The 27,896-nt window shown below is 42.3% G+C and overlaps 2 protein-coding genes and 1 long non-coding RNA gene across 4 annotated transcripts in view; 2 read left to right on the top strand and 1 right to left on the bottom strand.

Moving 5' to 3' along the window:
- Positions 1 to 2,310, top strand: part of LOC119448565 (structural maintenance of chromosomes protein 3-like) — a 51,857-nt gene extending 49,547 nt beyond the window's left edge. Inside the window, exon 12 of one of the 2 annotated variants that reach the window (XM_049665454.1) lies at positions 2,115 to 2,310. In XM_049665454.1, the coding sequence (XP_049521411.1) occupies positions 2,115 to 2,286 (172 nt within the window). In that variant the 3' untranslated portion in view covers positions 2,287 to 2,310. The remainder of the gene's footprint in view (positions 1 to 2,114) is intronic. The other variant, XM_049665455.1, reaches the window with a different exon arrangement.
- LOC125944682 (uncharacterized) lies at positions 243 to 14,930 on the bottom strand. Its single transcript, XR_007466359.1, has 4 exons — positions 14,831 to 14,930; positions 4,092 to 4,181; positions 1,304 to 1,441; positions 243 to 739 (listed from the first exon to the last, which is right to left on the bottom strand). It is a non-coding gene; the product is annotated as an uncharacterized LOC125944682 (long non-coding RNA).
- The window catches only part of LOC119449815 (structural maintenance of chromosomes protein 3-like), a 42,366-nt gene continuing 19,516 nt past the window's right edge, over positions 5,047 to 27,896 (top strand). Inside the window, exons 1-13 of the mRNA XM_037713085.2 lie at positions 5,047 to 5,171; positions 9,197 to 9,296; positions 13,318 to 13,464; positions 14,818 to 14,962; positions 17,008 to 17,161; positions 17,419 to 17,568; positions 17,751 to 17,820; positions 19,291 to 19,372; positions 19,867 to 20,058; positions 20,299 to 20,373; positions 21,322 to 21,436; positions 24,057 to 24,214; positions 25,036 to 25,119. Of these exons, the coding sequence (XP_037569013.1) occupies positions 13,391 to 13,464; positions 14,818 to 14,962; positions 17,008 to 17,161; positions 17,419 to 17,568; positions 17,751 to 17,820; positions 19,291 to 19,372; positions 19,867 to 20,058; positions 20,299 to 20,373; positions 21,322 to 21,436; positions 24,057 to 24,214; positions 25,036 to 25,119 (1,299 nt within the window). The 5' untranslated portion in view covers positions 5,047 to 5,171; positions 9,197 to 9,296; positions 13,318 to 13,390. The remainder of the gene's footprint in view (positions 5,172 to 9,196; positions 9,297 to 13,317; positions 13,465 to 14,817; positions 14,963 to 17,007; positions 17,162 to 17,418; positions 17,569 to 17,750; positions 17,821 to 19,290; positions 19,373 to 19,866; positions 20,059 to 20,298; positions 20,374 to 21,321; positions 21,437 to 24,056; positions 24,215 to 25,035; positions 25,120 to 27,896) is intronic.

Raw genomic sequence — 27,896 nt, 5'->3', positions numbered from 1 at the left:
CTGCCAAGTCCGAGGTACGAATGTTGTGCACTAACCCCTGTTCCCTTGCCTTGATACAGCTCCAGGTCATTAGCCAAGTCGTCGGAGCTACAGCGGAGGAACACCTTCACTCCTACGGGATTCAGTTTTCCTTTCACAAATTGCTTTGCCAGAACACGGCCTGTAAATGATATCATCTGCTCATCTATAGTGTTGTGCTCCAAAGGGTCCAGTTGCAAGCATTGCATCCTGGTGACTTTCCAGAACTTGTCCTGGTTCGTCGAATCATGTGGAGCGTTCAACTCTGTTATGTGCAGCGCAACCCTAATTTTTAAAAACCTCTTAGCTGTCTTGGAGTCGGCTATAACAGGGATCCTAGTTGATGCTTGCCAATACATACGAATCCTCAAATATTTAAAAACCCCCATCAGCATGAGGATTCCAAATAAAAACTTCATCCTTTGCTCGCTTGTTCTGAGCTCAATGCCATCTTTCTGAAGCGTGTACACGTTTTTAAATGTCGCAACATTTTGAAAAACCCACTGCAGGAAATACCGGCTCAAGTATGCCAGAGGGTCTTTGGGGAGAGATCCGGCTGTTGGTCGGTAGCTGCACTCCGTGCCACTGGCCAGGACAGAAGGCTTTTGTCACCCACTCCACTACATGCTTCTTCAATGTTGCTTCTGGAAGCTCTGTCTTGTGTGCGCAAAGTCGCAGGATAATTTCCAGCACTTGCTTCTGTGGAACTCGTAGCCACAGTCTAAAAAAAGAAATACCAGCAGTACTTATCTATTGATTACTGGGTCTGTTAATGTGAGAGGATGTAGCATGCAGGAGCAACAGACCGAGCGCGTGAAAGACCGCTGGGCCGGAATGAAGGAAGAGGGGAAAAATCCAATATTTGGGGACTAGCAATGGGATTCGAGCGACATATTGCCTAAGCATGAGCTGTGGCAAAGGGAATGCACTGTCTGAATCTCCCTCCTTTCTTTAATGTCTTCCTCCCTCATCCCCTCCCTCTCTTCCCCTCCAAAGTCTTCTACTCTCTTTCCCCCAACCTTCTCCTCACTCGCCCTTCTCTCCTCCTCGCGCCCTGTACTGCCACCACCCAGTCACTAGCCAACATTAGCCAACACTGACACACTTACTCAATTCCCATTCAGGTGCACTTTCTAAGTGTGCAAATACCATCTGGTCAAGACACCACCGCCAATGGAGACTACCACCGCCCATGAGAATGGGGGGAATATCCTAAGACATGTTTTCGCATATAAAACAATAGAATTATTTCCAAGTGCTGCAAATTAAAAAGAAATGGCCTCACTGTATGCACCAAGTCTTGCTCCGTACATTCATCATCAGAGATCTGCATCGGATATGTCGCTATTTTGAATTTTCCCTAAAAGTTTGTCGACAGTCTGGTCATCGACCTTCCTTCTCTCTGCCGCATGCTTATAAATGCCTGAGAAAAAAAAGTAAGAGGTTTTTAGCCAAGGGACGTCGTGCTATAAAAGGCAGCTCGCTCGGAAAGGTGGCTTTGAGGCGCCCTGTCTGCAAACATTGACACCAACTTTCAGTAGTTGCCTGCGGCACTCTTACACTTTTTACAAAAAGATGGCTTTTGGGTGTTTTTAATAATGTTAATACCATAAAAACAAATAAAAACGAAGAGCTACTTAAGCTTGAAATGTCCATTTTCCCGCACTTTCTGGTCATTATTTCGTATGTCTTCAGGGTGATGGCGCCACTTGTCAAATAGAGAAAGGAAAGCCAAAAATGTGAAATGTGAAAAATCATATTTTTCAATCTATGTTTGGAACTACGTGAATGCAAAGTTAGTGTCCACGTTTGTGGACATGGCACCTGAAGGGGTTATCCTGTGCATTTAATGTTTGTGTTGTGTCTTCCTTAGTGTTGTGTGATCATGTTTTATAATGCCAGTAACCAAATCACCAAGCTTTCAGCTACAGAAAGGTGACGTAATAGATACGTTCAACCAGAGGGCTGTCCCACGTAGTGTCTTTAGTATTCACGTTTGCTGCTGGTACATGAGATGCACATTTGTGTCCCTTCAAAATTTCAATACCAACTACTAAAGCTGACATAATTTTATTTCTCATTTGTGTGTGCACTAGGATGGCAAAGTTGGCTGACGAGAAGAACTCGGTTATGCAGCGTGTATACCACAGCCATTGCTTTCGCACGACTCAGGAGCGTAATACTTGGATTGAAGGGGAGCTTCGGAAGCTTGAATCTGCTGTGCAAGAAATTCAGCAACAGGCAAGCATTGTTGCGTTCTGTCACTAGTGAGTTGCAAGTGCAAAACATGAATCTACTCGTACCGTAAGTAAACCGTTCATCACTGCTTGTTCAAAAACTTGATCTGTCCATGCATCGGTGCACACAAAGTGATTCGTGGCAAAAAGCTGTTTTCTCACCCATTCCTGTGTAATTTTGTGCAATCATTTCCAAAACCTATACCCAATCCTGTGCAATTATACCAAGTCTTGTGTGATTATGGGGAGCTAAATACTTCAATGCATTTCAGCAGCATAAAGCTACAAGATTATGGCAAGGAATTTCGCTGGCAGCTCATATGTACTTTTACACTAACATTCTCCAACCATGTGTACCGCTGCAGGCAGTGCACTATGCTTATCCCAAATTTTGGGACTCGTAGATAATGCATGAACGCAGACCAGAGAAAAATTGAAATTGAGTGAATATCCATCAACAGCTGTTCAATATTCTAGTGTGCGACAGTTTTAATGAGTATACTTTAAAAGGATACTAAAGGCAAATATTAAGTCAACACAGACTGTTAAAATACCATTCCAAAAACCTCACAGTGCATGTTTCGGGCCGAGACTTAGTTTAAGAAAAGATCGCGTCTGAAAAGTCCGCATACCTTTAGCACAATTCAAATCGCGCGCCCTCGAGCTAGGGAGTGGTGACGTTGCATACGCCATCACCGCCCTTTACTGCCATTGGTGCCCGACAGAGGGCACTACGTTTTCTTGCACACAATGCAGATGCGCAGCCATTGAGAAACCGAGCGATGACCGAGCGTTGGATTCGCTGCTACAGCTGCTTTTTGTCAAGTGGGACGGACTGTTTGGGCACCCACAACATCACATGGACGTGGAATTCTCTGCTACTTGCAGTTTGTGTGTGTTTCGCAAGCCAGCAAAACCAGCACAGCACTACGCGATAGCGAAACTACTGAAACACGAAAGCGTGGGCTGCGAAGAGTCCGGTGAAAACGAAACCTTCTGACCGACGGCGTCGTTGTCAAGTGTAACATCAGTTATGTAGTTCTCTTTTCTAAACATAGAATATAACTGGATAAGTAGCATTTTCTTCAGTCTTATAATGCAATGCAATGATATTTTTATTACGAGAGGTAGAGCACCAGTAGCAGAATTAAAATGAGAAGTGCCTATGTTATAAGGCTAGTACTTCGATGTCCCGGGTGAGTCGCAAATTGTGTCCTGCATTTACCTCAATTTCACGATTGCTAAAGCTTTGTTCGTGATAATATTGACGCCTTAGGCCTTCTCAAGCATTAATCTATCACTTTAGCTTGACTTCATATCTGCCTTTAGTGTCCCTTTAAGGATGTTTTCCTAACTACATATCTCTGTAATCATAAATAAACCTTCCATCACTATATATACTGAAATAGGTGCGAGACAGCAGTAATTACTCCAACAGTGTTTAGTTAACAACACATTTTAGAGCAGAGTGGCCAGGACATTTCGCTTTCTCCTGGGAAGTGCAGTAATGGCAAGAGTTTTTGCTGTCTTGTCATTGCTAATTGCGTTCTTGCCGACATCCTTTTCTTGGGATGTCACACACCCAACTGCCCACAGTGTGAACAACTGCAGTCAGAGCTTCAAACTAGCAATGCTGAAAGGGACCGCTGCATATCACAGAAAGAGGCAAGTTTTGCATGTGACTGTTTTGATGGTGTAGCTGGCAATCATCTCTGCATGTTCACTGCCTAAGTGAGCTAGACACCATGGTTTTGTCCTCTGTGTCTTTTTTTGTTTTAAGATGCAACTGTTCTTGTGCTTCTCTCTTTGGCTATGCAGCATCTTTTAGTGACTGACCTCAATAGATGTACTTTGGCATGACACGATGTGTTGGTGCTTGACCTATCCCGGTGGCATGGTGTTTTTTCAGCAGCATGCAACTCCTCACTGCACGCAAAAGTGGTTCATGTGGGCATGAAATTGTGCTGCATGGTTGGTTTGTGTTCATGTGGTGAATGGAACAGACAATGGGACAAGAGACGAGCAGTACACTTGTGATATCGGCCTAATGATTTTATTCGTAGGTGGCATAGTAAATATAACAAAAGAACAGAGCACACTTTAAGGAAGGCAGAAAGAGGCTATCTAGTAGAGTGAAAAGTGGAACACAGTACGAGTCTATTGCTTGGCAGACAGGTGAAAGAAACAAATTGCAGACGGTAACCCATAAGAATTGTACTAGCAAAGTCAACCACTAAACAAAAGTAACAAATGAGCAAATACAGTGAAACCTCGTTGACACAATTCTGCGTAATACGTAATACGTCAACGTGCAGGTAATACGTTAACACGTGTGTTATGCGGAGCAGTATCACTCGACGCCACAGGAAGCTTTGCTAGCGAGTTTGTCACGAAGTCAAGTGTCATGTTTTGGGGCTTGCTTTGGATGATACGATTTTTAGATGATAAGTTTTATTTTCTGGTTCCCGCGAAGATCTTATCAACGAGGTTCAACTGTATAGAAACCAATAAAAAAAGCTTTGTAAAACACATTCCAATAAAGAAGACAACTGAAAGCAGGAGTGTACAAAGTGATTGATGTTAAAAATTGCTGGCAAAGTGTACATTTCAAAAGAAGCCAACTAGTACAGCTTGCAGCAGTTCTTGATAAAATGATTAGTCGATGCATGTTCGGCTCATGGCCATCCTGTCTGTTTCCCTTGTCTGCCATCTATGCTGTTTAATTGCAGTGTTTAAAACTGCCTCATTGAGTGAATTGTGCCATCGTCTGATGTTCGGCCCATTTTCGGTGCAATCCTGCCGCACCAAGCAGCAGGTCCAAGCAGAGCTGGCTTCTTTGTGGCTGCTTGATGGAAGCATGAAGGCTGATCTTGTGAAGCTGCAGAAGCAGAGCTATGCAGCCATTGACAAATACACGTAAGGCCACTGCATGGCAGACCTTTGTTCTTGCGTCTTTGCACTGCTGCCACTGCTCACAACTTGTTGCAGCGTCTCAGTGGCTATGGTGGTCTGCTGCCAAGTACTGTTAGATTTGCATGGTAATGTATTTTAACTGCATTTAATGCATCTGACTGCATTTTTTTTTGGGGGGGGGGGGGGGGCAAAATACAAAAAAGCCAGTGTACTTAGATCTAAGGGCACCATAGAGATCATCATGTGTTCAAGATTGACCTCACATTCCACTGTGCAGCTTCGGCACATTAAGCCCTGTCAATTATCATCAATTCTTGTACAAAATGTTACTGTTATATGATGTTTCCTCCATGTTTTTTGTCTTTTCTATGTGCTGTGTGTTTAACTATTCTCTTGGCACACTCTGTGCTGGCATCTTTACAGCACTCGTTACTAAGGTAGATCCTGGCATGTGAATTCTACGGCCTGGGAACCTTTTCAGTTCCTTGTTAAGCCTTTCACTGTCACTGACGTAGCGGTATGCTTTTGCGTTTCTGTCCTGCCGTGTCACTGAGGTCAGATAGGAATATGAGGACCATACGCGGAGAGCATTTCCCATTATCCGCGTCAATTTTGCCCTTCTGCATACCCATAAATAAACCGTTGTGTTTGTTTTATAATATCTGAGAACAAATACCCGACACTGGAGGAGTGTCACCTCCAAAAGAAATGGTTAATGCAGCCACAGACCTGCCTCATATGTCCATTTATAAAATTACCTTTTCAGTTGAATTAGTCATGACTGTGGTCTTTGTTCTTTCCACTGCTTGTGATTATCTCATCTGTGTTACTTAATTGTGACTATAATAATGTGTCTCAGTGCGTATGTTTGTGGTACTATAATCAAAAACAAGGCAGCGTGAATGCTAGCTACCTGTATCTATGTTAGGTCAACACGGACTATAAAATGCTATTACTGTATTTACTCGATTCTAACACGCAGTTTTAAAACGAAGCTTTCTTCGCGAACCCTCCTGGACTTGCCCGACTGTGGCTGCTGGGCGCTGCTGTCTTGCCGAAGTGCTCATACTTAAAAAAATTAATTTAATTACGTGCCTGATGTTGGTATCCAACCTTGAGCCCCGCAGCACAGCAACCTGATGCTCTAACCATTAGGCCACAATGGCACATAAACTTCTATCGTACCAGCACTAACTAGGTCTATGAGATGATCGCTGTGAGTGTCACATGGTGTAGCATGGGTGCACGAGAGCACACGCACATGCAACAGTTTCCTTTACACCAAAGACACGGGAATGAAATAGGCAGGGGCGTAGCCAGAAATGTTTTTCGAGGGAGGCACCCCCTTGGCCCGAGACAGGTACGGGGAGGTTGAAGACGGTGTGGGGAAGTGGAAGCGTGGGCAGGCCGCCACATACTAACACAAAAATTTAGGAGGGGGACGGAAGGCATATGCCCAGTGGGCCCCCCTCAAAATTTGACCTTAGGTACGCTGGTGGAATTGAGCAAATTTATAACATTTGATTAACTGCTTCACAAAATGTCCATTGGATCTACATAATTTTTTTTTCTGGAAAAATACGATAAGATATGACATGCGCGTTAGAATCGATACAAAAACAAAACTGCAATAAATGGTGTGAAAGTCCGACCTTCCAATCTTGAAGGCCATGCTTTGCCACACTGAGAGTGCCTGAACCTACTGCAAGCATCGGAAGTTTGTAATCATTGGAGATCAACCCGCCGTGGTTGCTCAGTGGCTATGGTGTTGGGCTGCTGAGCACGAGGTTACGGGATCGAATCCCGGCCACGGCGGCCGCATTTCAATGGGGGCGAAATGTGAAAACACCAGTGTACTTGAATTTAGGTGCACGTTAAAGAACCCCAGGTGGTCCAAATTTCCGGAGTCCCCCACAACAGCGTGCCTCATAATCAGATCGTGGTTTTGGCACATAAAACCCCATAATTTATTATTTTTTTTAATCATTCGAGATCACCCATCACTGGTGTCCAAATCGAACCTCCAGCAACCACAAAGTTTAAAATTTTATTTTTTCAAGAACAAATTTCCATTTTTTGTTTTCACCATGAAAATCTATACTGAGGGAACAATCAAGGATATAGAATTTAGCAATTTTTCAAGTATAATAATTGGGGTGTGCAATACAATCAAGGGCACACAGAATCGAATAAATATGGTATGCCTTCTTACTGGAAACATTGTGTGAAGTTGGTGTTGTTCTTCATATACCTTGTCAGCTATATTAACAAAATTTGGCGTTGACTGAATGTTGGCCTGTACAATGCAAATGTATTTATCAAAGCAATAGAGTCACCAATAAAGTGCCTAGTTGATGACCGTTGGTCATTACATTTTTTGTGGCACTTAAATAGAGTGCACCAATCATGGGCTCTACTCACTAATGGACAAACAAAACAGTGTTGCCATTGTACATGGCACATGTTAAATATTCGTTTGCCTAACCACCTGCAGCATTTAGACAGGTGTCTTAATTTTAAATCATCATGCACATACACACCCAGGAGTCAAAATTTGGAGGACGCTTAAGCTTCGCTTTTAAGAGTGGAACGCGATAGCATTCAAAGATCCCTGACTGCTTCTCACGCTTCCCGACAACTGCAGCTTAAGCAACCGTCATGGTTACCGGGAAACACTGGCGACGAACGCGATGCACGTAGGCGAGCTTTCTGATAGAAACACGGCCTCTTGCGTGGGGCGATCCTGAAGATATTGCACAGCCACGCCCAAAAAATTGCGTAATTTTCAGGTTTCCGTTTTTGTTTCGTACTTTTACTATTTCAGTCTGAGAAGATTTACATAAAAGGCATGCGCTATGGGTGTTTTGTTTCATGACATTTGTTTGTGGACTGTCATTCTCAAAATTCCGAGGAATAGCTTTGCCAAGAATGCAAGACAAGGTATGAGCAACATTAATGATAAAATGGTGTGGCAATATAACCCACATATACCGCAGGTCATATAAGAAGGCGGGGCATATACATGTACCTAAATATATTCGGAGGGCCTGCGTGGTTGGGGATGATTTTCTCCGCCACCCGTCGACATCGCATGCCGACGCCGGTTGCCGACGCCATTTTCTGCGACACGGGCCCTTAACGCTGTCGCGTTAAAAGGTTTTGCCGTCACCGTTCTATTAATCATTTCTAACAGTCACTCAATCCACCATTGGCAATATTTTTAAGGTCATATTAAGGGGATTTTCACAGAAGTTTGCTGTATATATCAGTAAAGCCCCTTCTTCTCACTTCAAAACTTGTATAAGGAGACACTATGCTCTGAGTGACAATTACCTAAAAATTGGGTACAAGCTCCACCTGCAAAACCGCACTGCAGCTGCCACCTGTGCCTCCATGCCCCAAACCATAGCTCCGAATCGCAACACAACCTGTCATAGCACTTCATCGTCTTTCACTTCACATTTCGTCAGAGCACTTCATCAACGTTCAAAATGTCATTTTTTGTTGTTGTTGTTGTCGTTGGTGTTCACATACCAGAATCTGCAATACTTTCGTCAAAATAACTACTTGATGTATTACAACTACAACTTCAGAACTAAGGTTATGTCAACTCACATATTACTTGGGCACCTTTGTGCTTCCAGTACTACATGACGTACTATGCTTTGGTCACGTGCGCAAGCAGTGCGCTCTGGCCACTTGTTGCAGACATGTGCCATCCTGCTTTTTCGGTGGCAAAGACATTAAAATCTGCGACGCCTTCCACATAATACAGTATAATTACATCGTAGGTTGCCACATAAAGGTATGAGACAATGTTAAATTGAATAACATGACTCATGTCTACATCTTTCATATGTGATGCACTATTTTTCCGCTGCAAACCCGAGCGTTAGACAAATCTCTCTGGCCTTCGTATCATTTCCTGCTATGTATGAAACGGAACATAGGTTGTCACTGACTAGTCACTTTCTGTCTGCATTATTCATGTATGTATGCCGCGACTATTGTTTCACTTGGCTGCACAGGAGCACTCATCGACTGCAAGAGGATTGTCAGGCCACTTTGAACAAGGCACGGGACACTGCAGTGCGAATCCAACCTTCTATGGTCACCGCAATGGGCACGGTACAGTAATTTTTTGAATGATATTTGCTGCATGCATAGGCACTATTGCCTTGAAGGTAGGTAAAGAAGCCACGGTTCAGCGTTATGCTCTTTGCTAGTGCTACTGTCCTCGCTATTACTGTGCGTCATGTTGCATAATAAATTTATTGGGGAACAAAATCACAAAATTGAGTTGACTATGTTAAGTAATTGTTGCCAGGACAGATCCTGCCGACTGTGCACCCACTAAAAGAATAGTTGCGAAATGCCATTGATTGAGCTGACGAGCAGTTTCGGCCTTGGAATTTTTTTTTCTTCTTTGACATTTTTACTGTAACGGCATTTGACAAGTGCCATGTCTACATTGAATCCTCTTGGTTTTCTTTGTCGATATAATGCTGCTTCATTAAATTTGTCTACAGCTGTTGACAGTTCTGTATGAGCATTCCAAACTTCTTGTTCCCATGCACTTTTCTCTTCCATTTCTTTTCTAAAATAACTTGTCCCATGTTTTCAGTAGTGCTCTCACTTGATAACACCAGAGCAGAGCGGGTTAAAATAGTCGTGATATTTGTAAAATAGTTATTGCTACTCTTCTTAAAAGACAGCTGACATTCTGTCTTAAAGCATAACTATTTATTTTCGGTAAAAAAAAATGTGCATGTATAAACAGACTCTGTGATAAGACTGCCATTTGTTGGTCCTAAATAAAACATTCCATTATGTAATTTTGTTGTGCTGTATATAGTCGACTAAAGGCCGCATTCATGTAACAGCCGCACCTCCAACTTAGCAGCTCGAAATTTTAAGAAAGAAAATGCTCAGATAAAGAATTCGAAGACTGAAGAGGGCGTCACAGCTTGTGTGCGGTCTCTTAGATTCTGAGCGCGGGGCATGCGCAGTCTTTGGAAACATCATTGTGAAAAGCTTCGACGTCACAGTCATATCTGACGTCATGAAGGGCACTGAGGAAGACTGTATCCATGAGTGGGCTACTGAACCTAATCTCAGCAGTGGTGACGGCGACAGTAGTGAGGACTATAGATGGGCACCAGCTGCATGGCATGCTAGCGTTAACAAATACGTGCATTATAAAAACTACAGCGTTTGCCCTTTTTGCGCAAAGAAGTCGAGGGTACTACACATGACCAGAAAAATTAGACCGCAATGGCCCACCCCCATGTAAGGGGTGCACCTCATCAAGATTGCGAAAAAAAAGTGCCACTTTTACACGAGTGCAGTATGGACCACTTATAATGTAACCGCTTTTAGTGCAGGACCAGATATAATATGGTCTTTTCAGACTCCCGTTAATTTTCCCATAGCACTCTATGTATACGTGTATCGCTTATAGTGCAGTTGCGGGACACGAAATATCAGTTACAGTGTGGCTGCCTGGAAGTTCGGCAGTCAACCTAGACGGCAAACACTCCCCTGAAGCCACAAATACAGTATTTACTCGAATCTAACGCACACTTTTTTTCCGATAAAACAGGTCCAAAAATTGTGTGCGCATTAGAATCGAGTACGACGCTAAATCTGCGTTACCATATAGCCGTCGGCAATTCAAAATGACCGCCTCGCACGCACGTCGAGCCTAGCTACTCTCTAGCTACCGGAGCTTCCTCCATGTGCTGCAGTACACATGCTTAGGCAATAGTCTGCCGTCTGTATTCACATTCTCTGCGTCGGCTCTATCAGCATGAAGTACCGAGTTCATCGTGATGCGGCATTTAAAAGGAAAGTGATCATGTGTGCGGAGACGGACGGAAATCGGGCCGCATCACGGGCATTCGGAGAATCCGAAACTTGCGTTCGGGACTGGCGCAAACAGAAGGAGAGGATTTTCGCCAGCAAAGCAATGCGGAACGGTTTCAGTCGACCGAAGCAGGACGTAATCTGCGACGATCCACTTCGGTGATACGATTGCCTTGGTCCTATCTTGAAAGCAATCTGCGATGGGGAAAGTCCACCGCATGCCTTATTTTCGCTGCTTGTAGGTCGCGTTGAAGCGAGAGGCATGATAGCACGAAGGTCAATTCGCTCGCTACGTTTCGTCACTCGAGCGTTTTGACAGTTCGTTTCCGCAGTCAATGAGCGAGATGTATTCATGTTTGCTTGTGCACGCGTGACACCGTGCTTGTTAATTTATTTAGTAAGCGAATACGGAACCTAGAGCACGGTGACAGCGATGGCAGAAATGCGCCTGGAGTGTCCATTATCGCAATAAAATAGTTGTTTGGTTATAGTGCGGATATTCGCGACTCCGGCGACTTACGTTATAAGCGGTCTGCACTGTATATACGGTCAACATTCAACTCCCAAAGAGAACACCTCTGGTCTTCATAAGAGATCTGTATGGAAATCATTCATATTACAAAGATAAAATTTGAAGAAAACTCTCTGAACAGTGCACTTCATAGAGGTGCTTGTTTATAAAATACAGGTGCTTATTGATGCATTTATTGATTAAATTTAAGACTCCATTTTTTCCCCTTGTCTTTGACTGTGCAAATATTTTCCTGATTTACGAAGATTATCCATTACAAGTGGCCCCCCATTAGGTCATGGGTTTGCACTTTTGCAGGACATTCCCGTAATGGCTTAGCAGATATGCAGGTCTGCTGTTGAGAAGTAGGTCGTGGGTTCAATTACCAGCAGCAGCAACCACTTTCCTATGGGGCATAGTATAAAAACAACTCAGACTCTAGTCCACAATAAAGACACTAACGAAAGTATGAAGTTAAACTAAACTAATGGAAGGACATGTACAGCTAGAATTACAAAGACATAGGCTACTTTTGCAAGAGCAAGGACTTGGTATTCCAGATAGTGGTGTAAAAGTGGAAGATGTGCGGCAAGACGTCCAGGTCACCAATTATGTAGTGGCTGAGTAGCGATGAGCCGCCAGGGGCTCATCGCTAATTGTGGGGGCCAGCCTGGCCGTAGACGTGGGCGTGATGATCGACGACAGAGGAACAGCTAAGATGGCGACCATGTTCCGTCACGTGCCGTGTGTAAATTTTCTTCGCAGGCAAGGTGAACTTCAACCTTGTCGTCACCACAGCTATGGTAGCAGTACAAGTACTTTGGCATTTTCACACTAGTTCCTCATGACATGGAACATTGTGCGAATGTCTGGCCAAGGCTTGTTATTGGTTCATAAGTACAGAAAATGGTGCTTTGCATTTGGAAATTAACAAGGACTCATCCTGGTAGACCTTTTCCTGCACAAAAAGGACCTGTATGTGCAGATACCACAATATTTGTGAAATCAAATCACAGTGACGTCATCGATGCCACTGTCAGGCACAAATGCCCAATACTAAAAAGTTTGGCCTTTTATTTTCTCCTCTAGTACTGTATTTACTCGAAGATAGGTCGAACATGAATATAGGCTGACCCATACATGTTTAGGAAAACAATAAAACTTAGAACACGACACACATTTATTTATTGTAAGCTCTGCGCCTAAGTCTTGCTTAGTCAATGCCCTGAGCTGCATTCTCGTCGGAACTGCCACAGAAGCCATCCTCGTGGGGTGCTTTGCCGGCATCATAGGTACCCTAAACGACTTCATCCTCGGTGCTGTTGAGTGTGTTGCATATGCAGCATTTCCTAAAGCCACTAGATAATCTCCAGAATGGCCTTACAGTGGGTGCGATGGAGCAACTCTGTTCGCTCGGTACTTTTGCTAGATTTTTTGACAAATATAGGTCGAGATTCTTTGGTCAGCAACATAGGTCGATAGATCATTTTGGGTAACATTTTCGAAAAAAAAGGTAGTCTTATATTCGAATAAATACGGTAAGTCATATCTTTTGGTGAAGCAAATTAATGCACAAAGAGTTTTGCAAGAGCAATCTGCTCTAGCTTCATTTATTGTGTTCCTCTGCCATACCTTTAAAGAATGCGAGTTTACCAAAAATTATTGCTGGTCCTTCCGTACAGCATCTCCCTTATACAAGGCACTGCTTGGGCACATAATTAATGTGTTAACTTTACTGATTCATGAAATTATTGCCACCTATTAATATTTCAGGCTGAGTTTGCTGGTTGGCAAGGATTGAAAAAGGTGCTGATGGACACTGACTGATCCAGTCGTTGGAGAGTACATGGGAATGCTTATTGACCACTTACAAGTGCCAGACTCCCTGACCGTTGCTGTGGGTGCAGCACTCGGCAAAACGTTAGTTCTGTGACATTCGTGTTTTTCATTTGTGGCTGGCTGCCTTGCATAATTTCTAGTGCATGCAGTTTTATTTAAAGTGGAATGTTCGTTTGTTAAGCAGGGTGTAAGTTTTGGTATGCTATCCTCGCATGACATAAATTGCTGGATATGGCTTTACGTAAGTAGAGGACGTGATGCACATTATTCTCATTTACCAATAACTACCAATAAGCTAATGACAGCTTTGCATAAACTGATGAAATGTGTGGTGAAATGGGTGAAATGAACCTCGATCTTGCTCAGATTTTACAAAATTATTATGCAGGTGCTTTAAAGCGCCACTCAAGCGCTATCTTATGTGAACTTGTTTTCTTGGTAGCTGCTAGTGCGAGTGCATGTGATGTTTATGGCAAGAAAGACACCCTGCAAAGGACGAAGAAACAGCCATGTGATGCAGTTGAGTGATTGATTTAGTACTAATACTTGCATCTCGCCAAGTGGAACGATAGACAGCAGTGCAACAAGAGGCATCTCATAGTGTTGCAAAAATTACTTCAGGCAATAGCTGTTCACAGGGATCGCTGCTAGTCGTTTATTTGCCTAGTACCGTCAAACCACGTGAGCCACATCTGACACGAAACTACCTTCACTATATTCAATATTTGTTATAGACCTATATTCAGTACATGCTAATATAGGCTAGAAAAAGGATGTATATTACTTCAGTATATCTGATAATTTGTTATATTGTCACATTGTTGCGACGGTGAAGAACCAGAGTGCCAAATCTGTGAGTCACGAATCTAACTCTTTATTGGGCATACTTGTGCATAGAAAAACAAGGTACACTCAAAGCAACGACAGCGGTGAGTGCAGTCATCGGTCGTCGAAATCCGATCTACAAGTCAAGTGGACGCATCTTATATACTAGTGTAATTGCTGGTGCTCGTATATGTTTGAGAATTTGCATTGTGCACGCAATCTGATTACACAAGACTCTTCACTATAGAATCGCTGACAACATTCTGAAAATTCCAGATACATGTAGGCACATCTTGCACCAAGCAATAACATTGTAACATTGGTTAGGCAGTGAAAAAATGGTAATCGTAATAATATAAGCAATGTGCCTATGTCACTATCCATGTCCATTAAATATTGCGGTTCAACCGTAGTAGTGGCGAAATGCTAAGTACACAACTTCTTGCGTGTGTGCATCATCGCTTACTCTCACTTTACGAAAAGTATAGTCAAATGCAGTCCTAAAGCAGTGGTGAGAGGGCACTATTTCAAACTGTGCACTGTTATCGCTTCCATATTCCTCTTCTGACAGGGCTAGTGTTCTGTGCTGTGTATCTTCTTTTGCTGCAGGCTGTTTACTCACCTCGTGCAAAGCTGCTCGGCTGCGACAGTCCTCCTGCGCAAGTTCTATGCCTTGAAGGTGCGAGGATCCCTTGGCTTTCAGGCATTGGACAAGACGACTGTGCATGATCAGTACCCAGCACCAAAAGGACCTGTACGTGTCACTCCTACTTCAAGGAATCCAGATCCTATTCACATGTCACATGTGTCATGACTATTTCCTTTGAAAGAGGGATTAGCCAGAGATTACTTTCATGCCATGTTAGTGTTGGATGTTTTTATTTTTTGCCATGCTATACATTGCTGTCATCTTTCAACCTGAGGGCCTTTGATCAATGAAAGAAGCTGGAATGCATGCACATAGAATAAAACTCTTAGCCAGATTATGTACAGTCACGAGCAAAAGTCTGATAAACGACAGATGCCATGAAATAATATTTTTTCTTCGCAGTTTACTCACTAAGGCTGAAGTCAAGTGTTAGAGCCTATATATGCCCTAGTGCATCCATTATAATGCAATAAGGTCTCTAGACTTTTGCTCTCAACTGCATTAGTTCTTTTTCACAAGTTGCTTAACCCAAGTCAACCTGGCTTTGCCTTAAAAGCCAACTGCAGTGAAATTTCACTTTGGTGAAATTAGTCATAAATGAGCAGTACATATGCTATTGAAGCAATCTTGGAAATACTGCAGGGCTGGCAAGTGTCTAATTTTATTATTAACATCCTTTTAAAGAACAGCAGTTGACCAAAACAACGCATGTACCTGGTTGTTAGCAGATATGACACAATCTCAGACTATGGCTCCTCGAGACTTTCGTGCATCATGAGTGGCACCCAATCTACAAGGTCATATGCCATGAATCCGTGCAGGTTTTCAAAGTTCTGGGTTGTACATCCTTTCTAGCGAGCAGCAATTATGGAAACATGTTTCCCATATGGTGCACGAACCCATATCGTTCGTGCACCTTTCCTGGCTTATAAAGTCTCTTCTCATAGTAAGCGTAGCTTCAAGGGACACTTCAAGGGACCTAAAGGCAGCGCTGAAAGACAGGACAAAAGAGAGAGACAGATAACAGAATCACTAACTTGCAGTTGATCGTGTATTTAATGCGTCGTATACGCATCATATACTATACACAGGGTTTCTTTTTTTAATCGTTAACAGAATTTTTAAATATCGCCCATGGCATATCTAGCAATTCTACTTCTTGAGCTGGATTACTCTCAAAGGGCATTATTTACAGGAGAAATCAAAATGCATATCCAACACATTTTTCAAAATATCGCTAATTAACTTTTACTCTAATTACTTTATGGCACATATTGTAATTTACGAAGTGTAGTCGGTGAGTTGGCAAGGTGTATGCAGTCAGAACAAATTCTGAGAATGCCACCACTTTCAAGATGTACATTCCCAAAGTATGCGATGAAATGCATTGGTGTTCCAGTTAGTTTTGAGCTTCAATGCATTAACACTTGTAAAAGAATTTTGAAAAAGCGATAGGCACTAGCATTCATGCTTGTGCCTATAAGCAGTGGCAGACAAGCAACAGTGGTGCCTCCTGGAGTGAAGCAGAACTAGCAGCCATGTGTTGTTGTGTCTATTGCTTGTTGCCACTTTTTATTTTACCGCACTTTCTCTTTCTCTTCCATTAGGCTCTCTTTCTCTTTTTATCACTTTTTAAACTCATTCTCCATGTGCAGGGTAGCCAAAGAAACTACCTCCAGTTAACCTGACTGCCTTTCTATACATCCTCTATCTCGCTACCACACCCATGGGATGTTTTCTGAAGTGTTCCACTTCGGCGATAGTTCACCTAGGCGACAATTTCGCCTTCAGGTGCACGCTGATTGGCTGGTTGAGCAAAATTGAATGACGTCAGGCTCAACCAGCCAATCAGCTCGTTCTATTTTGCTCAACCTACCAATCGGCGTGCGCCTGAAGGCGAAATTGTCGCCTAGGTAAATTATCGCCGAAGGGGAACGTTTCAGAATACGTCCCCATGACTCTAGATTGCAGGGTCTGTTGCTTTTTTGCAATACTGTTTTCTTCCAGATACTTATTGTAGCGACACATTGAGTACAATCAGTCGTTAGTAAGTGTCTGTTTCATCTGTCTGCCTTCCTCGAAATGTCGAACAGACTAGGCCCAACCTACTAGCTTAAATGACGTTCTCAAAACCTTGTTTCCTACTGCAGGACGTAAGGCGCCTGCTTGACCTGGTGGACTGCACAAACTCCGACCTGGCTCCTCTGCTGCCACACTGGCTGGGCAAGTGGCTGCTCTGCTCCAGCTTGGAGGTTGCTCAAGAGGCAAGCCGCTTGTACAAGGCCAACTGCGTCACACTCGAAGGTCAGCATTCACAATGTTTTTTCGCATCCCCCCCCCCCCCCCCTTTTTCTTTAAATATGTGTGAACGTGACTCTGCTGCACAGCAGCTCAAGGATGTATAAGAGGCTCCTTCCTAGCAGAGGTGGCCAAAATTATATCACGCTATCAACATTTTTTTTCTTCTGTTATGTGTGTCATGCAGCTTTTGAGGCCATTTTAATTATACCTATCGATGAATAAAGGAAAACCTTGTTTTTTCTCCTTATCTTTTTCTGCAGGAGACATAGTATACATCAGAGGTGCCATTACAGGTGGCTACCGTGATCCGAAGAAAAATTTGTTTTCTGTGTACCAGGAGTTTTGCCGGCTTTCTGACGTGCTTCAGTCGGCCGAAGCCTCACTGAGCAATATGTCTGCTGCATCTCGGAGTATCCTTTTTACTCACTAATTGTGTGTTATACCTTCGGTGAAGTTTTCATCTGTTATACAGCTGTATCGCTAGATACGTGGTTATACTTTGTTCAAATGTGTGACAAGTTTACCAGAACAAAATTTTTTTTAAGAGAATTGAAATTCTTATGGCATTGTCTTATTCCTCAATAAAACAAAGGTCTAGCTACTGAATCTACAAAACTGCTTGACAAAATTCGAACACTGGAGCTGAAAATCATGCGGAACACGTAAGTGCCACAATTCTGCCCTCTATCCCTTTGTGAGCATGTTAAACACACTGAGCTTTGAACTTAGCAAAAAATAACATAAAAGCACACTGATTACACAGTTGGAATAGGGTTGCCACCTGGCCAATTTTGCAGTGGTACAGCTGGTTTCTCCCGCGTGGTACTGGCCGCAATTTCAACTCCCACACCGGCACACTGTTTGACTATTTTCCAATTCTCCTAAATCGACATGTTATGACCAGCATTGCAAGTGCTCTGTCAGACATTTGTACGTAGCAAATTACTGAATTTTCACTGGGGAATTCATTCTGAGTTTCTTAAACTTGTAATCATTGTGTTATCTGAAATTGCAAGACTGAGCTGTCCACCCTTCTGCCTTTTTTTTTTTCCTTCTTCTGTCTTTCTCAACTATAAGTCCAAGTGAATATTCCACTTCTCAATAGATCATTTTGGTGTCCACCCACTGTTGGCACTTTTCTTGTCAGCTGGCATGACCAGTTTCGGCCACACGAGCAGAACGGATGCACATTGTTCTCCTGCCCCCACACACAACCCTTGACTACATAAACAATGCTCAGCAGGCTCCTGGCTTTACCCACTGACCTGCTGCAGGCTCCTGGCTTTACCCACTGACCTGCTGTCTGGAAGCTTCATTCCACTAAGCAATTCGTTTTTTTCTTCAAAATCCCCTAATGCATGCCACCAGCTTCCTAAACGAGCCATTGCATGTGCAAAGAGTGCGGCACCACCTAGAGCATGTTTGTCATCTGTTGTTTCTTTTGAGTTTGCCTGTTGTTTCCATTCAATTTCTCTTAACTCTTTCCTTACCGTGGTAAAGTGGTTTTTATTTTAAAGCTTTCATAATCATTTTTTGGGGGAGAATATTATGTCATGGTTATTTTAATAGAAAGCTGAAAAAGTATACTAATCCAATGACAGCTTGAAGGTTTTAAATATGTGGCAAATTTTATATAAAGCCTTTCGATAAAATTCAGTCATGCAATGTTTTTATTTGGCATATTATCACTTTAGATCGTTTTCATTTTTTATTTTTTTTGCATACAGTACAATATAGAAACAACATGCCTTTCACCCCTCAGTCCCTTCTCAGGGCTGGTTTTTCTTCTAGGCAAAGGTGGCAGCCCTAACTGAAAAACAAGATATAACTAAATATAATACAGAAAACTAACTGGATTATGGTGAATACACTGTCATTTACTGAATACGCTAGCGCAAGACAGGGGTAATTGGAGATCGCAGGGAGAGGCCTTCGTCCTGCAGTGGACATAAATAAGGCTGATGATGATGATGATGATGATGACTGTCATTTACTACTATTGCAAACTTGTTGCTTACAGTCACCCTATCTTATAAACGTTGTGAAAGTTCAAAGGTTAAAAAGTCACTGTTGTGTGCAACAAGAAGCATTGAAGCTGTTTTGACCAATGAAAGTCTGCTTTGTTTACCCAGGAGCGCCATGTCAAACCTTGAATCAAAACTGACTTCTCTTCAGTCCTGCCTGTCTCAGATCGAAGATGGCATTCAAGGAAAGGCGAGTTCTCCTTTCATTCAGATGGGGGTCATAAAATTCATGAAACGCTCGGAAGTTTGCTCTGACATGAAACTACATACGAATTAATTCTTTCTCTCATAACTGCTAAGTTTCAAGCTTTCGAGCTCAATGTTTCAAGCTTGTAAAGTTTTGTGTTCTCCAAACCAATTATTTATACTGCTGCTTGTGTGTAAAAAAGCTAGGCCAGTAATGTCTGCAATGTCATTGCTGCGTTACTTAAAGCGATGCTATGCAGTGTGGCTTTATTTTCGGTTTACTGTTTGTTGATGTTTCACTAAAGCATTTTTTTTTTTGCCTTTCATGCTATAGTATTCCATTTTCTCTGAAGTAGTGCCAACTTTCTTGAACTTATTGCTTTGTTCTCAAAACACATTGCACGCCCAATATCTTAAGTGCTGCTTTGAACGAAATCTTGCCAAGCCCTGTTACCATTCTCTGTGACATTGATGTCTGATCTGCACTGTGTTCTTCAGGAGAAAGCATTGCACCAACGCCAGCGTCTGGCCGACAGCTACACTCACCAGAGAATGACCCTGATGAAAGAGCACTCATCTGCACGCACGGAGCACCTCACACCTGGCACTGAGCAGCAGCTGTGCGACAACACACGCATGCTCCAGGCACTTCGCAACAAGCTCCGGGCAGTCACCGCCGAGAAAATGCAGGTGCATACTCCTCGGCTACTCACATTTGAACCACCATTCTGACAGCTGTTTGGCACTCAAAAGGAGCCTAGTTCAGTTCAAATATTGCATAGCAGTTATAGGGTGTCAAATAAGAAACACGTGTCTGCACGTTTTCATATTATGTGCGATAACAGCAGAGGTTTGAACATTTCAAGCAATAGAACTTGGCTTCTTACGAATATTCTCTTCATTCCCTCCACTCTCACCCTTTTCACTTAGCTTCTTCACCAGAAAAACAATCAGGAATCCTTGCTGAACAACTGCCTGTCACCTGGCCTCGAGAGCTTGAAAAAAGTAAGTGTGTGCTCATATTTTTGGGACAATTTAGGGAAGGTGTAGCATAATTTAACACATTTAAGTTGATTAGATGCATTAATAGCACTTTCTGTGTGGTATTCACACTGCACTTATTGCTTAATATCACCCCCAAACAGTTACAGAAGTGCAGATGCTTGATTTCTGGTACAAGTTTAAATATGCTATACTTCAAAATTCGTGTTGCAAGAAATGCTGGAAGAATATTGTCATGCACTGCACTCTATAAACTACTTCATGAAGGCGTCGCAGTGTCACGAGCTTGGGCTGTTAATAGGGGCAAATCAGCCATAATATTGTATCGCTCCATGTTGCAGTTGACTTGTATACATAAAACTGGTTGTACAGACAGATTTGACATTTCACAAGTGCAACAACTTGGCTCCATTCTACACAAACAATTAGAAAGTGTGCATGTTGCAGCCCAAGATGGTGGCACATGCAAACGGCAAATAAAGTCTTATATAGAATCAGCAGAAAAAGGAAGAGATGCTTAAGCTCAGCATACATTGAAGGCTGCCTATAATGAACCTGTTAAGATGGAAAAAAAGGCAAAAGCAAAATGAAGTTTGCCCAGAGACCATTTTGTGTGTCACTTGCATCATGTGCTTTTCATAATACATAATGAGGACCGATTTAGGTTTGGGAATAGTTGTTGGCATGCAATATATCACTTGCATAATGTGCCTATCATTTTACATAATCAGGACCCACTTAAGTTTGGAAACATTTGTTGACACGCAACATGAACTTGACATGAGTGGTTAATTATCACCGTCTGCAGTCCGGATATACATACCATATGGCTGTCATAATATTTACTTTTCATTCACAGCTCTCTTAATTGATGTCATCACTTTTGCTTATAAGAAAAATACAAAAACAAAATGTGAGCTTACACCGCATGCAAACCTAACTTTCTCCTAGGAAAAGCAATCCCTTGAAGACAAGAAAGCAACTCTGGAAAGGGAGCTTGAGCTGTCAAAGACAAGACTGGCTGCTTTGTATGAAACAACAAAGGCATTAGAGAACAATATTGCAGGTGGGTCTTTTAGTGTGTAATAGGTGTAGTCACATTCAATGCGAGTTGCAACACAGCATCCGTAATTGAAGAAGCCCCAAGACTTTGCTGATATACGAAAAATTGGAGAACTATACACTGTTCCCATTATACATGTATTTATTAAACCAATCTTACATATGTCGACGCCGCCATGCGGCCTCGGAGCCCCTTCAACTATGGTCACCGTGTTGCACCTCTTATTGAACATGATTTTACACATGGTAGAAGACCTTAGGTTGAGGCTGATTTGTTGTACATGTTGATTGAAACTCATCGCTGGTCAGCAAGAGCACAAGGAAGAGGACAGTGACATCACATGGACACATAATTTCTGCCCTTCTCCTTGCTATGGTAGTGACTGGTAGTGTGTTTCAATCAACATGTGGTAAAAGGCTAAATGTATAACAACCATCTTTAGCTCAAGCTCGTTTATTTCTTAATAGGCCATTATCGAAAACTCTGATTGGGAAGCCTATTTATTTGCAAGCTTTTATGCGTTCTCTTGAACCAAAACAATTGTTTTGAGCAGATTTCTGTAAATGCAATGGGTTGAACTATGTGTTGGCTGCTCTGCTCATGAAAGCAGAGAGCACAGCCACAAATTGACGGGCCGATGACAATTGCCGTGTATATAAGTACAGTCGGCGTCAAAAGTATACAGACAGCAGGACCTGAAGAGACGTAAAATTTTCTAGCAGATTGGGACTGTAGCCAGTAAAACATATTGTACATTATGTCATTTGCATATATAGTCGAAGTAATCGTAATTACCCCTGAAATTTCTATAGAAATTCATGCATTTAAAATCTTGGTTTAACAATGCAAGAATTTTCTGTATAAAAGAATATAGCAAACATTTTTTTTTTTAGTTCATAATGAAGATTTCACAATCATTTCTCATCGATTGAGTTGAAACTTGGCAGTGCATGACACTGGCCAGTAATACATCTGATGCAGCAGTAAAAACTTCACTGAGCACTCTACAAACACCACCAACTCGTTCACTTTCATGCGCTCTGTGTACGCAACAGACTCGGCAGTCTATGTGTTGTGGTCGAATGTTCAAAGGTCATGTGCATGCACTACTATGCTGGAATGAAAAGAGAACAATAGAGCGGTACTTGGAAGAAAGATACCATCTGACTGTGGCAGCGATAAACTACTGCACATACTTAGACAATAATTTTTGTGTCTTGGGACCATTCTTTTTTATATATATATATATAAGGGTCCATTTTCTTTGTCATTCGTTTCACCCTATGTCATTCTCTCACATGAAGCCACATCGTCGTAATGGCCAGAATCAATCACTTGGCATTAGAAATGATAACAGAAAATTAAATGAGTCATTATAAAATAAAACATTACATCTGTACTTGTTCTCAGCGATCACAAGGCTTATCAGCCTATCGGGAACCTGTCAGCTAGTGAAGCAAGCACTGCAAGCCACTGGTTTTGTGTGAAGCTCTATGATGAATGCCTGCGTAAAATTGAAAACTTTATTTATTTATGAATTTCTTTAAAACGCATCCGCTGGTATTTAGCGACAAGCATTGCATAAAATCAGAAGCTTGAAGCACTCCCCCAGTAGCTCACGAAACACTGTACCTGTTGCACCATGACAACAGCAACGTGTTGACCATTGCATTAGAAAAACACATGTCATCTCGCTGAGTAGTAGTAGTAGTAGTTTTGTTGTAATGCAAGGGCAAAAGGAAATAAAGGGTCGCGGTCATCGCAGCTTTCGCACTCCTCAGTGGACACCTGAACTGTCCGCAGCCATGAGAAAGATGCAGTTTAAGAGAAAAGATATAGGAGAAGAAAGTTACACAATAATAAATGTAGAGAAAAATTAAAAGGAAGGAAATGAAACTAGAAAAGAAATACATAATGCTACATGAAATACAAGAACATGACTATACATAAAATATTAAGAAAAAAGCCAAATCACACAGAGATGTACGCGCAACATCGATTCACAGCACGATGCTATACACTGTGTCACTCATCTATGCAGTGTTGTTATGTGCGACGCTATACAAACATGCGGCTGAAAACAAAGATTGCTGGTCTTTCAGTGATTCACTGCAGACTTTTGCATCGGATTTGGCTTACCCAGCGGCAACTCGCCTCTCTCCCTTTCACCGAGTGGGCATTATGTGCCATGCAGGTGAATAACCGTTTTAATTAAGTAGTGTATATAATGAAGTAAGTTCGGCTTGTCCATAACACAGTTTTACTGTACTCTGTACTATACAGGAGAAATATCCAAATACCAGGCTGCATGCCCAGGTTGCGGAAATATGCTGGTTTTTTAAGATCGGAAATATGCTGATTTTTTATGATCTCTCGGTCTGTAAATTTTTGACACCAACTGTACATTCACCTTCCTGGTTGATTCACAGAGCCCATACTTTCGGCTGCACTGCATGGAATCACTAAGACATGCAGTGTTGACACTCGGTACCTTTGTCCTTAATCGTCCCCCATCATCTGCGCTGCACACATCAGTTCAAACAAAAGTCGCTAGTTGCAACAAGTACATGCATAGTGTACAGCTGCCATTGCATTTGCTAAAAAATTTTGTGGCGACTTCCAGAGCTTGAGAACAATTCCGATGCTGCCTCTCGGATTTATCACCTGGAGCAAACTGTTCAAGAAATGTCTGAAGAGAAAGCACGCAGTGGGGAAGACTTGGAAGCTGCATCCAAAGAAATGGAGCTCCTCACCCTGAAGAGGTCAAATGCACTGGCTACGGTGTGTACAGCAGGTTCCTTACCTCCTGACCAATTGTTGCTGTGTGCTGTATTTAACTGGTGCCAATGCTGTGCACTTGCCTTGACAGCTCTTTCACAGTTTAATTGCTCTATAGCCCTTCTGGTAGGACAACTTGAATTGTGCACTTAACAGAGTATAGTGTATAAGACGAAAACAGGAGAGTGCACACGTCTTTTGTCTTTCATGAATAGAGACCAACTCACATCCAGCTATCTGTCTTGTTAACAGAGCTTTGTTTTCATCAATTTTCATCTTCTTTCAATGCTCTTTTCAAATCAGACACAGTACATGATCGGTGAGAGGAAACTTAAGTGATGCCAAACCACGCACATGATGTAAACAAAAAAAGTCTCAGAGGCTATTGCGCAATACTAATTCATCAGCAAAGCTCACTTGGCACAAATAAGGTTGGTAACTACTCTTTGCCCCTGAAAAAAAAAAATGATGTCGCGATTTATTTGACTAAATGATAATTTCAGCCCATTAATGTTTGCTTGGTTGGTCTGGCCAGGCATGTCAAGCTCCTATGTACTCATATGGTGGAGGTTTCAAGGTGTAGTATTCATGATAACCGTCTCTTTCATTGTCATGCTATCGATTAACTTGTGAGGCTTATATGTCTTTGTTGATGTTTTCATGTAAAAGAAATACAGATACCATTGATGTGCCTGCTGGGTGGTTATTAAGCACCCGTACGTGTCATGCTTCATGTTGTGTGTGCAGTTGTGGATGCTCCGGACTATAGTGACGGACATGTGAATCTAATGTTTGTTCTCTCTCCTGTCCCCACCAATTTGCAGTTGGACGAAAATAAGAAGAAATCCTGCATGTTTGGCACTGTTTCTAAGAATTTGAGCAGATACCGCAGCATGGGGCAGTCGGAGGTATGTAGCAACACCAATAGACCCATTGTCAAACTTTTGGTCATTGGCTTCTACTTGCGATTTCCAGATGCAAGCACTGTAGGCTTTGTTCAGCACCAAGTGAAAGTAACCGCATAAACTTGTTTTACTTGTCTTACATTTGGCTGGCAGGAACTACAGTAAATGCCATCACAATCATATAACCATGCACAATCGCCGTTCCCATAATGCACATCAGGGAAAAAAAAAAAAAAACTGGAGGGGTTGTACAATTTGTTGCGCGTGCCGCACTTGTATAGTATTGCATACAGCAGGAATTCTGATTGTATGGGTTGCTCCCTTATACAGTAAAACCTCGTTATTACATACCCACTTAATAAGATAATTCTGGTTTAAATATAGTCACGATGAATCCCCCACCCAGTCGCCATTGGACCTAATGTATTGGCTGACCGCTTAAGTCGTAGTCATTTAACGCATGCCAAACTGTTAATGCATAGTATTTACTTCATTTTTCGGCTCGTACAATCGTGGAATCGGCGAAATGTCGTGCACGGAGACCGTAGATAGCGCAGTTGCGGCACACAGACCTTTCCCGGACGCAGTCGCCATCAATAGCGACGTCAAAACATGGTAACCATGACGTCTTTCCTGCTCCCATAGCTTCTAGTGCTTCCACGTCGTCATCATGGATGACGTTGTGGATGGTGGTCCTTCCGTATCCGACACGGCTAGTGTGTTAACCGTCATGAGAGCGTTCACAGAGAAGTAGGGCCTGATGGAGAAACTCGCTTGCGGCCTTGCTGATTTTGACGATGCCATCATTTTGCTGCAAGACCACCATGGTGGTCAGTGAAAATCACTGATTTTTTTTGCTGACTGCTCGCAAATAATTCTTGTCTGCGTCTCTGTTTGAGTGAGAATTAACCCATTCTTTTGGCGAGTAAGTCTATATCCGCTCATCTGCGATTGTCGGGTAATTAGTACATTGCCTAGTGTGTACTTGATCCACGTTCCCTGCCAACTACGTATTAACGAGGTTTTACTGTAGTAGTGGGCCATATTAATCGCGAGATCAAGCTACAGGTGGCAGCACCATCGCCGTGTTAGCATGGATAGGTGGTTGGCGGCATGCATTGTAAGGTACACAATGGTGCTTTAATTGCTGTGAACAATTTAGCACAATTTTATCGCAATGAAATGCGCTGACTGCAGTGAACTACTATATTGACCTCAAATGCTATATTTTTGCATGAAATGCATCGAAAGTCTCTTTTTACTTGAAATAAAAAAATGGAAACTGTCATTCAACAGGGGACTGGCACTCAGTTATTTTTCAGACATGTTTCGCTGGCGTTCCGCCTGATCTGATCAAAAAATTGTGCAACTTAATTCATACCACATTCTCTACAAATCTTGCACTTGTTATAAAAAAGCCAGCATCCCTGTACAATGAAATTAAAGTAGCAAGTTAATATGCACTTTACATCACTAATTATAGGCATACATCTGCATTCCATCTTTTTTTATTTGCTTTGAAATGCAAACAGTTAATGAGTTCAATTAAACAAGCGTGGTCACTGCGAGATAGCATGTTAGCAGGATCACCATTTTGCTTCAGATGAGTTCGTTTTTATCACAGCAACACTAAAAGCATATAAATTACAAAGCTGCCCTTGCATGGTTATTAGCAAAGTTGTAATTATTTGAGAAACTAAAATTACTAGATTGTAATAATGGCCACTGTTTTCCATCAAGCTAACAACTCCACACTGTACCGCAAAAAGAAATTAAAGTGACCGCCTTTCAGCTCAATGTTATGACGCCCTACATAGCAGTCACACGTGATCCTCACTATTATATTTTAGCTTCCCTTTTGTAGCAGCGAGTGAAACCACAAAAGGCTACGATTTACTTGCCAGGCAAAATAAATTCGCCTTCTTGCCATCAGAACCAAATTTTAAAGGAACACCTCAGGCTGTCGCGTGACCGCTAAGCGAGAGTTGCAATTATTTCAATTATTGTGGTGCAGTTATCGTAATATAAAGTGTACCACTGCTGAACAATCGATGTTCACGCCACCTCGTTCATGTGGCAAGGTATCATAGAGATTGTGGAGGGATCAACACATTGTGACAAGTCACTAAAGCGCAGCATTCACGTGTAACTGTGACCACTTGATTTGTTTAAAGCAAGGCAAAATGCTTTCTGTTGAGTACTCGAAGCACAAAGCGACAATAAAATTATTTTTGTGGCAAACGATGGGTGCGACGGTCACAGAGTGCGTGCTTGACATGGGCACTCACTGATCTTACTACAGCGCAAGGCTAAAGCTTCCGTACGTCGTCAAAATATGCAGATCAGAATTTACAGCCATGATACAACCATGAAAAAAAATCGTCTTTAAAGATATGCATGCCGTAAGTGCACATGTAAACACGTAGGGCCTAGCAGACGATGTGCGGTACAATGTACACTACAGTGGCGCACCGAAGGGGAAAGGGGGGGGGGGTTCAAGTGCTGTAACCCCCCCCCCCCTGAGGCCGAGTTGAACCCCCCCCCCCCTACGCGTCCAGCCCCACCAGTCCAACGTGTACCTTCAGTGCTCTGTTCACATTGTCATTACAGTTCAGGAGGTGGCTTGAGGTCGAATTTGTCTGATTAACACGAACATTCTATCACTGTCTTGTATTTATTCATTCACTCTTCAATTAGTTTGAGTAAAACACTGAAGAAATAAATATCGTCATCATCCTTGTTGTCATTATATTATTATAATTATTAGGCATTTTATTTGC

Source organism: Dermacentor silvarum, chromosome 4 (genome assembly GCF_013339745.2).
Source record: "Dermacentor silvarum isolate Dsil-2018 chromosome 4, BIME_Dsil_1.4, whole genome shotgun sequence".
NCBI classification, from domain to species: domain Eukaryota; kingdom Metazoa; phylum Arthropoda; class Arachnida; order Ixodida; family Ixodidae; genus Dermacentor; species Dermacentor silvarum.
The sequence above is the reverse complement of the archived record's forward strand: the minus strand, read 5'-3'. Positions and strand labels throughout refer to the sequence as shown.